The sequence below is a fragment of the Triturus cristatus genome, chromosome 4_2 (assembly GCF_964204655.1).
Source record: "Triturus cristatus chromosome 4_2, aTriCri1.1, whole genome shotgun sequence".
In the NCBI taxonomy this organism is placed as follows: Eukaryota; Metazoa; Chordata; class Amphibia; order Caudata; family Salamandridae; genus Triturus; species Triturus cristatus.
Genome location: NC_140586.1, coordinates 185585764 through 185601462, shown reverse-complemented (window position 1 = coordinate 185601462; position 15699 = coordinate 185585764). Strand labels below are relative to the sequence as shown.

General features: G+C 48.1%; 1 protein-coding gene across 2 annotated transcripts in view; it reads left to right on the top strand.

The window, feature by feature from the left end:
- Nucleotides 1-15699, top strand: part of LOC146833322 (histone acetyltransferase p300-like) — a 303832-nt gene that overhangs the window by 169386 nt on the left and 118747 nt on the right. For both annotated transcript variants that reach the window (XM_085601045.1, XM_085601044.1), the window contains exons 4-5: nucleotides 11402-11548; nucleotides 12192-12257. In XM_085601045.1, coding sequence (XP_085457171.1) covers nucleotides 11402-11548; nucleotides 12192-12257 — 213 coding nt within the window. The remainder of the gene's footprint in view (nucleotides 1-11401; nucleotides 11549-12191; nucleotides 12258-15699) is intronic.

Below are 15699 nucleotides of genomic sequence, written 5' to 3'. Positions count from 1 at the left end.
CCCAAACACCCCTCACACAACACCAACCCCTCACCACACCCCCTGACCCCTGACCCCCCCATCAACCCCCCCCAACCCACCCATACCACCCAAACCACCCATTACAGTTATTAAGTCGACTTTCATCACTTGATTCTGAATACTGACCCAGAGCTGGATCTAGGAGCCAGACCTGGAATTCCAAAAGTAATCTGAAATAAAATTTATTACAAATAACCTGAATTTACCATTGAGCTCAATGCATTGTTATGTTTAGGAAATAGGATTGTTTATTGCAACCAACTGTAACTGTTTACAAAAATGTATTGCTTAAGATAAAAGTATTTATATTCAACCTCTCATTCTGAGAAAGTATATTTTTATCCCCTTTGTGGTTCTAAAAATAAAACAAGCATATATTTTATATATATATAAACCATTGGCCTAGAGTTCAGTTATTGAGTGTGTGAAACCATTTGCTGACTGAGTGTGTACAATAAATGCTTTACACTGTCCTCTGGTACTGCCTTACTGCTCGACCAAGCTACCACTTTTGAGAGTAAGTTCATACCTAACTTTGACCTCTATCATCCTCTGGGGGACTGTGGACTCTGTACACCCTGTACCTATTAGGGAACAGTATATACAGAGCCACTTTCTCACAACCTGTACTTATTTTTTCCCATTTAAAGCACTGGGTAGACGTGTATCTAATGCCATCTCTGGGGGTAGGTGTCTCACTCACATACCCAGGGCAGGGTGTATGGCACCCTCAGGAAATGTGGAGCTTGCACCACCCCTGAGGGCTGGGGGTATCACATACCCAGGGCTGGATGTCTGACATATGTAGTAGGTGTGGGACTCGCGCCTCCCGTGAGAGCTGAGGTCTCACTCTCATACAGAGGACTAGATGGCCGACATTCTGAATAGATATGGACCTGGGTCTCACCCACCCAGGGTTGCATTTCTGGGATGTGCAGTAAATGTGGCTCTCACGACCCCCTCCCCCCGGGGAGTTGCAGTCTCACTCACACACACAGGGTTCGATGACCGGCACCGTCAAGAGATATGGGTTGGGGTCTCACTCACATACGCAGGTTTGAATTGCCGATGTATGTAGTAGATGTGGATCTTACACCACTCCTGGCAGTTGAGGTCTTACTCACAAACATAAAGGGCCGGATGTCTGACATATGTAAGAGATGTGGATCTCACGCCACCCGTGGGAGCGGAGGTCTCACTCACAGGTATAGGGCTCCTTGGCCGACATCCTTGATAGATATGGACCTCACGCCATGCCTGGGGGTTGTGGTCTCACATACCCAGGGCCAGATATCTGGCATATGTAGGAGATTTGGATCTCACGCCTCCTTGGGAGTTGCAGTCTCACTCACACACTAAGGGTTCGATAGCCACCAGAAGGGGTTGAGGTTTCGTTCACGTGAATAGGGTTGGATGTCTGACATCTATAGATGTGGGTCTCGCGCCATCCATGGGGAGGGGGGTGAGGTTTCACTCACACACCTAGGGTTGGATGTCTGACATCTATTGATGTGGGTCTCGTGCCATCCATGGGGGCGGGGTTAAGGCTTCACTCATATACATAGTTGGATGCCTTACATCTATAGTTGTGTGTCTCGCGCCATCCATGGTGGGGCCCAAGGGTGCACTCACAGTCTCGCATACATAGAGTTGGATGTCTGACATTTTATAGTGAAAGTGCATGCATGCCGTGCATTCAAGGAGAAAGGAACAAGGCACAGACAGACGGGCCAGTGCAGCGCCACCATCTGTTCTCAATGCCTCAGCCTTCTGCACCCTGGAACGCGCGCCCCTTCTTTTCACTGGGGTGAGAACTTGTACACGTTCTGTTGCTATTGATATCTGCGCTTCTTGAAAGGAGCAATGGGAATTATCGGACGTTACTCGATGCGAGGGGAGGAGCTAGGCTGACAGGATGTGGACGTGGCCCTGTAAAATCGTTCAGTATATACATCGAAGGAGCGCAGTGAGGCAGGCTGTGAAGAGGAGCCTTATGGTGAAAATATAATTATAAACGAAGACTGAGAAAACCTCACATTCTAAAATTCACCTGAAACGTGTCTGCCTTCCCAGCAGCAAAATAATTCTGTGAATACAACCGGATGATCTCACAGACACTGCAATGTGATGTCACGAGGCCGACGGTATCAGCGGAGGGGAGGCCCCCGCTGCACCAGAGGGAAAAGGAGAGCTCACTGTTCGGGTACTTTATTGGGTAGAAAAAAAGTCTTTCAGGTTTATCACAGGATAATTTTTGTGGCTAAATATTTGAAGTTTCTCAAGACACACAAAGACGTGCGTTGCTTGCGCTCCCTGGTAACCTGAAACACATGGTATATCCCGCATAGTAGTGATGTATGATGATGATGACATGTTGAAAATGCTCCACTGTGACGTGTCGGTGGTATAAAAGTCTGGTAACCAGGTCGCTGCAGCATTGCACTCAAGGACACCGGACAGGGAGGACCGCGGCTGGAGCTGGGACAGTGAGAGACCAAAGCTGCCGGAGTTGAGAAGCCCCGAAAACAAGCATTGAAAATTCAACAGGTCTCGCCTTTCATTAAGTTAAAGTCATTTGCTTTGCTATACAATACCATTAGCAAAGCAAATGGCTTTAACTTAATCAAAGGTAAGACCTATTGCATTTTCAATGCTTGCTTTGTTAACCTGCTAGGCTGCAGCCCATTTGGCGCCAGTACCCCTATTTCCTCTCAACATTGCTGTTTGTGAAAGTGGTTTCTTGTCACTATACTAAAAATATGTACTTCTCTGTAAATTTTAAATTATTATTATTTTTTAAAGAAAGTGAGGATTGCTCAATATCGCCAGTTACAGATTGTCAAAGATACTTTATTTTTTTTAAAAACATTTTTATTAGCATTTTCTCGTGAAATGGTACATATTACTGCGTACTGAGATATTTAAGTAATGCATGTTACTACGATTAGTCATATACAGACTGATTACATCTACATGCTCTTCATCACATTCTCCCCCCCACATTCACAGTAACGTTGTTATGTAGATTGGTGAAAACATCACAGCACCCCCGGTCTATACAATTAGTCGCTGACATCTGATACCGACTCAACTATAGGCGGATCGCAAATGTTGCCCCTGAAGGCATTCCACTTTCCCCACACCCGTGTCCATTTCTTGGGGCATGCCCTATGCACATATACATACCACTTTCTCCGCTACCATCGCGCCATCCATGTCACAGCACCACTGACGGTAGGTGGGAATTTATCTAGCTCCCCAGTGTTGAGCTATGTTCCGTTTTGCTATCATCATGCCTAACGTCGCCCGACCATGGGCCATTTGATTGAGGTCTATCGGCTCCCAGATATTTAGAAGACATCTCTTGGGTTCCGGTTCAACGGTAGCTCCGCCTACCAACGAGATCGTGCGCATGACAGCTTCCCAATATGGTTTGATCTCCAGGCATTCCCACAGTAAGTGGTAAAAAGTTACCCAGCCCTCCACATTGCCACAGACAGGTGCATAGTTGTTCGTGTGTAGTAGATTCGATGGAGGATTTTGAGTTGCACTAACCTTAATTTAGAGGGTATTGCCACCTCTCGCGGGGACGTAAGTGCTTTCTGCCAGTCTGTCTCGTCCAGTTCCCCTATGTCGGTCTGCCATCTGTCCCTGAGGGATTTTGCGGGGTCAGGTTGGTTATTTACAAGTTTGCGGTATGTTTGGGAAATCGCTGTTTTGTCATGTGGTCCGTCAATAATCTATCCTCCTAGTGGTGAGGCCTCTGGGAGCTCAGTTCCCGGTGGGATGAGTTTCACAAGCGCGTGGCTAATCTGCATGTAACGGAAAGTTTCGGTCGACGCCATCCCATTTGTTTCCCGGAGCTGGGCGAATGTAATGATTTTGCCCGTACTCCACAAATCCCCAACCTGGAAGATACCTATTGGGTCCCATTGTTTAAAACCCTTGCTATTACGTAATTTACCTAAGCGTCCGGTTTCCCAAACTGGTGTAGCTTGTGTTATTACCCCCTCCCAGCCAAATGCGCGGAGTGCTGTGAACCATATTTGTACGGTGTGTGCTACTGGTCCCATGAGGTTAGGTCCCCGATATTTATTGTAAAGTGCTCCCATGACGCCCTCGGCACCGAGGGCATACCTGTCCATATGGAACACCGGTTCCTCTTGCGGAGCATGGATCCATTGGTTTATCACGGTGAGCTGTGATGCCCAATAGTATGCTTTTATTTTTGGAATTGCCATTCCACTATCATACCAGCTCTTCACCAATTTATGCATAGCTATACGGGCGGGTTTTCCATCCCAAAGGAGATTGCCAACTTAGGTTTCAATTGCTTTAAAATAGTTGGGGGGGAACCGTAAACTGGGTATTTTGCAGGGCGTATAGGAATCTAGGGAGTGCCTTTATTTTGAAGAGGGCCGCTCTTCCCGGCAGCGTCAGTGGTAGGAAGCGCCAGTGTTTTACATCTTGGTGGAACCTTCCCAGGGGTTCCAGGAGTTTTTTTTCAATTAACTGCTCAGGCTGTGGCGTTATATGGAGCCCTAGATATTTAAACCCGCCATCCGCAATCTGTATCTCACAGTTTCTTGGTAGTCGCGGAGGAGGGCCCCTAAGCACATACAGCAGTGATTTCGCCCAGTTAATGCTATATCCTGAAACTTTACCATATGCAGCGCATATATCTAGGAGGCAATTAATGGAGCGCCCGGGGATGGCATGTATAGCAACACATCATCCGCATCTAAGGAAATGCGGTCCTCCCATCCCTCCGCCCATTTGAGCCCTTGAATGACCAGATCCTATCTTATCCAAGCCGCAGGCAGCTCGAGCACCAGCGCAAACATGAGCGGTGATAAGGGACAGCCTTGTTGTGTCCCCCTTCCCAAGGGGAAGTCATCCGCGATGTGGCCATTCACCACCACATGCTCCAAGGGTTTCGTATAGAGAAGCTGGACCCACGCACAATACCTGGGGCCAAAGCCTAGGTGTCTGAGGACTTCAATAAGGAAAGGCCAGTCAACTAAATCAAAGGCCATACGTGCGTCCAGGGAGAGAATAACAGCGTCTTCCTCAACGTGGTATAGGTGCCACGATGCCATGTAGCCGCCGCAGGTTCAGTGCCGTGTTACAACCTGGCATGAACCCTGACTGATCCGGGTACACCAACTTTGTAAGATAGGGTAGCAGTCTGATTCCCAGGGTCTTAGCCAGTATTTTGGCTTCTGGATTTAGCAATGAAATTGGCCGATAAGATGTACATTCCTGCCGTGGTTTACCAGGTATATGTATTGCCACTATTGTCGTTAAGGGTTGATCCCTGGGAAGTTCTCCCCTTTCCAGACTGTCTGCATACATATCTAGCAGGTGTGGCGCTAGGTGGTTCACCGCTTTTTTATACAGTTCGATAGGTAGCCCATTGAGGCCCAGAGCCTTCCCAGTGTGTAGCGCACTGATTGCTAGTGTCAGTTCCTCTGCCGTCAAATCTGCCTCTAGTTCCTGCCTTTTGCTAGGGGCAAGTGTAGGCATCTTGACATCTTTGTGAAATACAAGATTTTGCAGCGTGAATCTTTCTGGATTCACTATGCTGTGCATTATTCCGCGATCTGGTGGTTGGGTCCGGATACGTAGTCTTTCCTTTGTTTTTTTTTTGTTGTATTTTTTTGTAGCCCAGGTGGGCGTCGACGTCCCACCATTTGGTGCACCTCTCGTGACGTCGTCGTGCTTCCTGCGGAAGTCCCACCTTTGGGGCGCCATCTTCAGATTCTTTTTTCCGCCGTTGGGTCTGGATCGTCATCGAGAAGCTCCAGGATTTCAATCGAAGGAAGAAGGAGAAAACGCGAGTTTCGTCGAGGAAAGTACTACTGATCACACGGAGAGGAATAACTTACATCCGGGACGCGAAGAAGGAAGAGTTTTCACGAATTTTCTTTGACGCCCTTGGAAAATGCGCACTCAGAGGCTCTGAGCGCAATGGACAAGACACCATTCAAATTCTGCCCTAACTGCCACCACAAGTTCGCGCAGAAGGACCAGCATCCGGTCTGCAACCTTTGCCTACCGATCGACCACCCGAGCAAGGACTGCAACGCCTGTTCAGCTTTCGCGCAGAAGACGCTCCGGGTGAGAGAACGCCAGAGAAGAGCCAACTTCAGCAGGGAAGGCAAGGGTAAGGCCCCATCGCTTTACGATCTGGGCCTCTCCACCGACGATGAGGACAACATCGCCGAGGGACCTGAAAGCTTCACGGTCGTAGAGACCGACAAGAAAACGCCTGACGAGGTAAGAGAATCGTCGAGTTCAAAACCCCCGAAAGGGCCTCGAAAACCTGAGAGTGACTCTCGAAAATCTGAGTCAAAGTCCTCAAAAGGAGCACCGGCGCCGAAAATTTCGACGACCAAGGGTGGATCCATCGACAAAAGGCCGAGCGGATCCTGCGAAAAGGACTCCCTGGTGCCGAAAGACGCCGAAAGGCAGAGTTCGTCGAAGATAGCCCACGAAACGGGGCGTTCGACGCAGAAAGACAAGCCAGCGTCGACGCAAGCTCTGTCGAAAAGACCTGCGGTCGACGTCGAAAGCATCTCCGAGATGGAGAAAAAGAAGAGAAGGCTCGAGGCGGAGATGGAGAGCATCCTTCAGAGGAAGAAGGAGTTTGCCGCCAAAATGAAACAATTCAGAATTCCAACGACTGTCGACGGACGTCGTCGAGATCGAGGAACAGGACGAATTCGACGCCGAAGGGCTGCCGAGAGATCCTGAGGAGGAGGAAGAAGGCCCCTACTATGAAGGCGAAGACGAGGAAGACGACCAGCAGTCGACAAGTGTCTTTGTTCTTCCACCTTGCAAAGGGCTCTGAGCCCAATCCAAATCAGCCCGGGGGGGTACTTACATACATATTTTTACTTGCACAACACCTTTATTGTTAGTGTTGGCTCTGGCCCCATATACACCACAGGGGGGCAGAGCCAGCATTGTGGAAGGCAGGCACAGTCCTATTCAGGGTCAAGTGGTACTACTCCAAAAGCAGATTGGCCTATTCAGCCTAGCGCTGACTCACCCAGCCCCTCTGGAGCCACTACACCTCCCCAGCCCCTGTCATCCAGAGCCAGACATGCAATACACAACAGGCAGGCACAAAGACACATAGCACCCTGAAAAAGTGGCATTTCTAAAATAGCGGTAATAAGTCTGCGAACACCATTACGCAGCATTTATTGCCCCTATTCCAAACATACCAAACTTGATCACGCTACCCCTCTCATTTCAAGAATTACCACTGAAACACATATCAGGGAATCCCCAATGCATTCCTATGAGAGGGCAGTCTCCCAGCAGTGAGAAACCAAATAGGCTGTTTGTTACTACCAGGACATGCCACACAGTTAAGGCACATGTCCTACCTTTTACCTACAGCGCACCCTGCCAATAGGGCTAGCTAGGGCCTACCTTGAGGCTGACTGATATGTAGTAAAAGGGGAGTCACAGACGTGGCAACCACTTTATGTGCCACGTCGCAGCGGCAGTAAACTGTGCGCGCAGGCCCTGCAATGGCAGAGGCCTGAGACAGGTTTGAAAGGCTACTTTGGTGGGTGGCGCAAGCAGCGCTGCAAGCCCACCAGTAGCATTTAATTTACTGGCCCCGGGTATTTGAGATACCACTTTACACAGGACTGATAGGTAAATTAAATACATCAAACAGGTGTAGATCAATCTTACCAAGTTTACTATAGAGATCACATGCACTTTAACACTGGACAGCAGTGATAAAGTACCCAGAGTCCTAAAACCACCACCACCAGGTCATAAAAAATACCAGGAGGGAGGCAAAAAGTTTTGGGATGACCCTGCAAAAAGGGCCAAGTCCAACAGCATGCCTTAGGCTATTTGGAGTCTGTCCACCTTCTATGTGAAGTGTATTTCGGAATGTGAGTAGGAGAGGAACCAAGCTCAGGTCCCCTCAGAGGCAGTCAGATTTCCTACTGCATATCCACTGATAAGAAATATTCTGGAGGTCTGTGCCCAGAGTCAACATTTGATACTTTTGCCAGTTTAAAGTCCTCCTGGAACGTTAATAGAAAAGGAGAAAGTTATGCCTAGTCCACTCCAGAACAAAGTCCACAACCCAGGTGGCTAAACTGGTTATAATCCTCTGAGACTGTTTGTAAGATTCAGAATTCTGATCAGCCATTGCCAATCGAGGCTAAATAATCCTGTCCAAGGTTTACCTTCCACAATGAAGTGTTACCCCAAATCTGCTTCTAAATATTCAGTGTAGCTTGGAAATTCCTGATAAGACATTTAGGCACGCTGTGAAACAATTGGTTGTGACTGCATGTAATCGCAGCTAATAGCACTGTGTTCTCACCTTTCTGTTAGTGCTGTTAGAAGAGCTTATTGATTTTCTCGTCACTTGTGCTCCAACTAGTTTATTTTAGTCTACAGTGACAGCATTGCAAGTTTCATTTTGGATGGCTGCTCCTGCATGCCCTTTGACTCTACTACACCCAGCTGGACAGAAAATTTGTTCTCTGTCAATTCATCAACCAACCAGTTTAATTTCCACAAAGTTAAGGTAGTTCCTAGATCTCAGCTGAATTTTCTGGTAGGGTTGGTGATGAATTTAATCTTAATCAATCTTTGCACTGTTAACACAAAAAGGTTTCTACTTCATTATTTAGATGGAGCACAACTATTCATAGATTTAAAACATCCCTCCATAGTTTGTAAATCTGATGAAAAAGAGAGAACCGTATCTAGCCAGAGTGTCTTTAGGTGAATTGTTACTTTTTTAAAGTTCCTGTAAGCCGGTTATCTAGACCATTGGGTCATGTTTCTATTGCTGGACATTTATTATCTGAGAAGGCCAAAGTTTGGGAGTACATGTTGTAAAACCTGTGCAAATGAAGGCTATTTTCTAAGCTCCCTCTTGACTATTTTTGGGTCGAGCCTACTAGATAGTGAATTTTTCTGTCTGTTACGAGACATGTGTATTAGTAGAAGCACTATCACCGGGTAGGGTATTCTGGAGCTGTGCAGGTGTGAGCCTAGCCTCACCGTGGGCAGGCAGAGGAGGCCTTTTGAAGAGCCAGATATCTGCTTTTGCAGAATTCAAGTATTGAGGACGAAGCTCTGACGTGGATTGGCAAGTTATTTCACACTTTAAGGGTGATGTGGAGAAGTCCTGGCTTCTGGATCTGGTTCTGTGTATCGTTTGTATGTGTGCCAGTAGAGGTCTACTCAAGCAGAGATGTTTTAGATGGTTTGTAAAAGGAGATGCCGGCATTGAGGTTGGGCTAGGCTAGCGTTGTGAAAGGTTTGTGCGGTGTACATTTGTGTATAGGGAGCCGGTGGAGCTTGTTGAGGTGTGTTGGTGTTTTTACTGCATGGGAGGTTCTGAGTGATTTTGGTGGCCAAGTTCTGAATGGTGTGCAGGCTTCTAGTAAATTGTTTGCTGATCCTGGCGTAGAAGTAGTTCCCTGTAGTCCAACTTGCTAGTGATAAAAGCATGTGAGACAGTTTTGTCAGTGCTTCTTGGTAACTATTTGAAAGGTTTCCTTAGGATCTTCAGGATCAGAAAGCAGTAACAGTGTTTACTTTGGTGGACATGTTGAGTTTGATGTTGATGATGTTTCAAAGGTTCTTGGTGCGGGGTCTGGGTTCTAGTTCAGCTTGCCATCAGGTGGAGTCCCACAGTGAGAGGTTCTTCCCAAAGACAGCGACCTTTGTCTTGTTGGTGTTGAGTTTGAGGCAGTTATTCTTCATCTAGTTGGCGATTTCAGTCATGCAGGTGGTGAGGGTCCAATCCGAGTGGAAGTTAGGTGTTTGCGTAGAAAAGTTTGTTGATGTCGTGTGAGAGGATGATGCCGGCCAGAGGGATTATTTAAGGGTTAAACATGGTCGTGCTGAGTGTCATGCTTTGCTGTACTCCACAGATGAGGTTGAAGTCAATCAATGAGTACGGGGCCAGGCTGAGTGCTGGAGTTCTGCCGGTCAGGAAGGAGCAGATCCAGCCAAAAGCAGGCCCTTGGATTTCAATTTTGTGTAAACAGCTGATGAGTATAGGGATGGAGATTGGGTCTGCTGTGGGTTTACCGAGAACATACAAAGGTTTTCTTACCATTGGTTGGCTTTCCTGTCTGCCATGTGCCTGCTTCTTATTCGAGTCCTAGCTTGCCAGCCCTGTGTTGGTCCCTCCCGTGGAGCATAGCCTTTTTACCCTTTCTTTTAATTGGCTAGCTTGTATGCTTCCATTGATTCCTTTTAAAGCACTGCTTTTTTCTTTTGGGTTAAACATTCCATTGTAAATGCATGTTTTCCAGCTGTCTCTCTCATGCACTTCTCTCCCCCTGCACTCCATATTGCTGTATTATCCATTGTGCTTCACCCATCCCACCTCCATGTTGCCTTCTAACACTTCCCCCGCTCCTCTGTTGCTTTCTCTCCTGTGTGCTTCTTCCCACTGCTCCATGTTGCTTTTGCTAAGGTTGCTTCTCCTCCCTACCCTGTTTCTTCCCTCTCCCCCATCCGCTCCCTGCTTGTGGTTTCGCCTCCCTACATCGCCCTCTGTTGCTTTCTGTTCCTTTGCAGTTGCTTCCCACACCAGTGCCCTCCATGCTGCTTCCCCCTACTCCTGCCTCCTAGTTGCTCACCCACACTTAAAAAAGTTTCTGTGCTTCTTTTTTGTTTACTTTATTGTAAATAAAAAAAGTGCATCATTTTGTAGGTGCATACATGCATGCTACACACACCTGGCAAATGATGCAACAGCCTCGTTCTCCCACTTTTTTTTTATCTTCCTTTAACATTTTCTTCAGCTATGCTGCAAAGCATCAGGAATGCCCTACAACAAAGCTAAAAATCATTGGGAAATCAAATAGGTCCCAAAGGGTAAAGGTTGCCTTTGCTTGTTGCTTAATAATGTTCCAGAAGTTGTATGCTTCTACCAGGTGTCCTATGCTGAGGAACAAGTAGGTATCTGTGATAACAGATCTCTTTAATAGTTTAAGGCAAATCTGCCTTTTTGCCCCAACCCAGGAGAAGGTTGTGTTGTGGCAAGCTGCGGACTTTGGATATCATGTCTTAAGTGCAAGAGACCTTTCAGATTAAGGGGGCTCAGACTCTAAAGGTCCAGTGATCATCAAAAGACTTAATATATTTTTTTGTGCTCCCAATATCTTTCCTTTTAGATAGGATTATAATAACAAACATACATCTCACTGCAGAAAAACATAGTTCAACCCATCTTAAATGTTAAAGAGGGAGCCAGGTAGCTTGGTTATATGCAAGCAACCGGTGTATTGTTGCAACAAATAACTTGTTCATATTAAATACCTTAAACGCTTGTTCTTGAACTTGACTGACTGTGTGTTGTGTTTCTTTGCAGGTTTGTAGATCGCGGCGAGTTGCCTGAATCCTTCCCTTATCGAACAAAAGCACTTTTTGACTTCGATGAGGTGGATGGAGTGGATCTGTGTTTCTTTGGCATGCATGTGCAAGAATACAGGTCTGACTGTCTGCAGCCCAACCAGAGGTGAGAATGCCCTGCCCCCGTATGCTCCAAGTGATGCCATGTCCCAATCAGATGAGATTCCACCTCGGTCCCTATCCTGTGCAACTCCATTGCCCAGCCAGCAGTGAGAACTATCCACTTTTCTCCCTTCGACTGTCAACTCAAGAACAGTTCTTCCCAGCACTCATTTTAAGTGCAACCCTCTTGATGACGGCAAAGCATTCCTCAAGTTCAGATCCTCTCCCTATCACCTAATGCTTCCCCAGACTGTGTCATTTCCCCCCTCATGTGAACTGGTTCAGTCACAGTGAGGGATCTTTTATGTCCTATCACAGACTGACCATCGACTGACTGCAGTCTCTGCCTACTGCTCTTCTTATCCTCTTCCATGTCCAATAATCTTCCTATAATCCAGCCTTCTCCCTCTTCTGCACTTCTTACTCTTGACCTCTGGCTCTTCTGTTCTGCCTTTCTCCTTGTGAGATTAGTTCCTTCTTACTTTAAGGATAGTTTCTGCAGTGACTGCCTTCCTTAGTAGCCACCTCTGCTGTTCCAGTTTCATTCGAAGTCTGCCTGTTTCTACTCTCACTGATTGCTGCCTCTTTATCTCCCTCTAGGGGGGTCTATACCTCTTACCTTGACAGTGTTCTTTTTTCCGCCCCAGGTATTTGCCGATTGCGGTGTACCACGAGATCCTCATTGGGTACTTGGGGTATGTGAACAGATTGGGGTGAGTAACTCTTGCTTTTCACCCACACTAAACTGAAACAGGATAAGAATATCATTTGCTCTATGTAGCGTCTGCCTTGAGGTGGCTTCTGCTCTGTGCAGCCTAACTTCCAGGATAGAAATTTTGCTAGCAGTCGCACCAACAATTTTCAATTTTATTAAGGACAGTAAGCGAGGATTATGCTTCTGTCTTTTACTGCAAAAATGCAGCAGCCAATGAAAACGTTTTAACATGAACACAAACTATATGTTCGAGGCATATGAGCTGCAGATTACACACTTTTGCATAGATCGCCATCTGGTGTTGGGCCCGGATGTTTGCAGTTTGTTTTTCCTCTTGGAAAGTCTTTGGAAGTCACGAGGTCGGTGACTCCTCCTTTGGATCGTATTGCGCATGGGCTTCGGCTCCATCCTCAGATTGTTTTTTTCCGCCATCGGGCTCGGATGTAATCTTCGTGCTCCGGTTCCGAACATTTTTCAGTTCGACGATCGAAGCGGAATCCTCACCCCAAATCGTGGTATTGTTTCGATCGCTATCTCCTCAATCAACGCACCTTCTCATCGGCAAACCTTCGGTTACAGTCGTCGACGGCGGCCTTCGGGCCTACCCAAGCTCCGGTCCCGGCTGATGGAAAGAACTCCATTCAAGAAGTCCCCTCGATGTAGGTCCAAATTCTCCCACACCGATCTTCATGAGGTATGCAACCTCTGCCTCTCCCCTGAACACGAGGCTCGAGACTGTCCGGCCTGTAAGTCTTTCCGATCGAAAAAGACTATTCGGGACCGAAGAGCCAGAAGAAACATGGCACACTCCTCGACCTCCGTTCCAGTCGATATCTTCGGAGACGACATCGAAGATCCGGGACAGCAGCGCACCGAAGAGTACCTCGTCAGTGCTTCCGAGGCCGACGAGTCAGATGTGGAAGACATCACTCCGGGGCAGAGGGTCGTGAGTACTATACCCCCCCCCTACACCCGCGCCAACACCCAAAAAGGCTTCGGTCACGCCTTCGCCTCCGGGCCTAAGCAAGACCAGAGACACTGCTTCACACACCCCACCTTCGGGCCCGGTGAAGAAGCCTTCTGGCGGCTCGGGCTCGAGCCAGCCCATCCAGCGGTACTGAGAAACACACTTCGGCACCGAAAAAGAAACCGGCCTTTACCTCGATGCCGAGCTCCGCACCGAAGCCCTCGGGGTCGAAACCCAGCTCTTCCGTACCGACGCCATCTTCGGTACCGACCAAACCCCATAAGGCCCTCGGCACCGACACTTCCAAGCCGAAGCCCATCTCGGCGCCGACCAAGAAATCGGAGGTTCCCAAGCCCGGTGCTAAACAAACTGGCACGGACAAGCCTAAAAAGACATCGGCCCGACGCTTTCGGCGCCGACGGACCAAACACTTTCACAGGAACTATTTACACCGGATCCCTTGCAAAAAACTCTTACCAAGGATCCAAAAACTGGACATCTGGCACTCTCTTCCAAAAAGAGACATTTGGACAAACCGGCTCCGCCTCCACCTCCAAAGAGCAAGGACTCTGCTACCTCTCCTTTCAGACTACCTTGCCCACCTCCTCCACCCTCTCCACCTCCGACCCCCTCCGCCTTCTCCACCCCCACCTCATCGCTCTCCGACCCCGTCTCCAGACGATGATGATCAGGGGGACCCATATCACGATATAGGGGATGTGCCCCAAGACCCCACCCCGACAGGATCCCCAGACCCATGGGACGACTACAATAACCCAGATATCCCCGACGTCCCACAAGATGACCTTTACCCTTCCAGGCCATCTCCACCGGAAGACTGATTAGGGTTCCACCATCTACTTCAAAGGGCGGCACACTATCACGGGGTAGACTTGCACACTGACCCAGTGGAGGAGGATTTCCTCCTCGACACATTTGTTCCACACATAGGTCTACCTCCATACTACCTATGCTTAAGGGGGTGGTAAAGCATGCGCCAGAGGTTTTTAAAGACCCAGTTAGGGCCAGGGTCATTAACCCACGCATACACAAAAATACAAAGCTGCTCCCACAGACCCCTCCTATATCAAAGGGCCAGCGCCACTAGATTCCCTAGTGGGTTCCACTGCACGAAAAAGAACAAATTCCCAGGCGTCAGGCGAAGCACCACCACCTGACAAAGAGTCAAAGCTACTGGACGCATCAGGAAAGCGCACTGCGTCACAGGCAGCCAATATATGGCGTATCGCCAACACCCAAGCGCTATTGGCCAGATATGATAGAGCACATTATGATGAATTAGAAAACATAATGCACCACCTCCCTGAAAAATAAAAAACTAGGGCCAATGAATTAATTCAAGAGGGTAAGACAATCACTAACACCTCTATACGCTGTGCCTTAGATGCAGCAGACACAGCCTCCAGGGCCATTAATACTAGCGTCCTCCTCCGTCGCCATGCTTGGCTAAGATTATCAGGATTTAAACCAGAGGTACAAGCCTCCATCCTTAATCATCCCTTTGACCAGGAACACCTATTCGGCCCAAAGGTAGATGAGGCCCTCGAAAAAATGAAGGACACGGATACGGCGAAGTCCGTGGGAGCCCTATAGTCACACCCTCCTAGGCGCTCTTTTCGCCGCTCCTTCCTTTCGGAGTACATCTAGAGGCTACTCCTCAGATAACGCGTCCACTTCCTACAAATCCCCCACTCAGTCCACCTTCACAAGGGGTTATCAAAGAGGCGGCTATAGGGGCAACAATAATAAAGGCAGAGGCAAAACAAATACCGCCCGCTCTGCCACACCGACCTACCCAATGACATCCCCCCACTCCCTCCAGACCGTCCCACTCCGGTCGGCGGCAGACTTCAAAATTTCCTTCATGTCTGGGAGACCATCACCTCAGACAAATGGGTGACCCAAATTATTCGGTCAGGATACTGCCTGGAATTAACATCTACCCCCCCCAAACATTCCACCCAGGCAACGCCCAATGTCACAAGAACATTCCACATTACTAAAGCAGGAGGTAATCTCCCTCCTACAAAAACAGGCAATAGAACACGTTCCCGTCAATCAACAAAATGTAGGGGTCTACTCCCTATATTTTCTAATACCAAAAAGGGACGAGACTCTACGACCTATTCTAGATCTCCGGCCCCTAAACACATACATACACTCAGACCATTTTCACATGGTAACGCTTCAGCAGGTACTTCCGCTCCTCTCCCAGAACGACTTTCTCACCACACTGGACTTGAAAGACGCATACTTCCACATTCCAGTGCACCATGCTCACAGAAAGTACCTCAGATTTGTAGTGGACGGACAACATTACCAGTTCAAGGTGCTCCCATTCGGAGTCACAACAGCACCACGGGTATTCACCAAGTGCCTAGCGGCACACCTCAGAAGACAGCACATTCACGTCTTCCCATACTTGGACGACTGGCTGATAAAAGCCACTTCA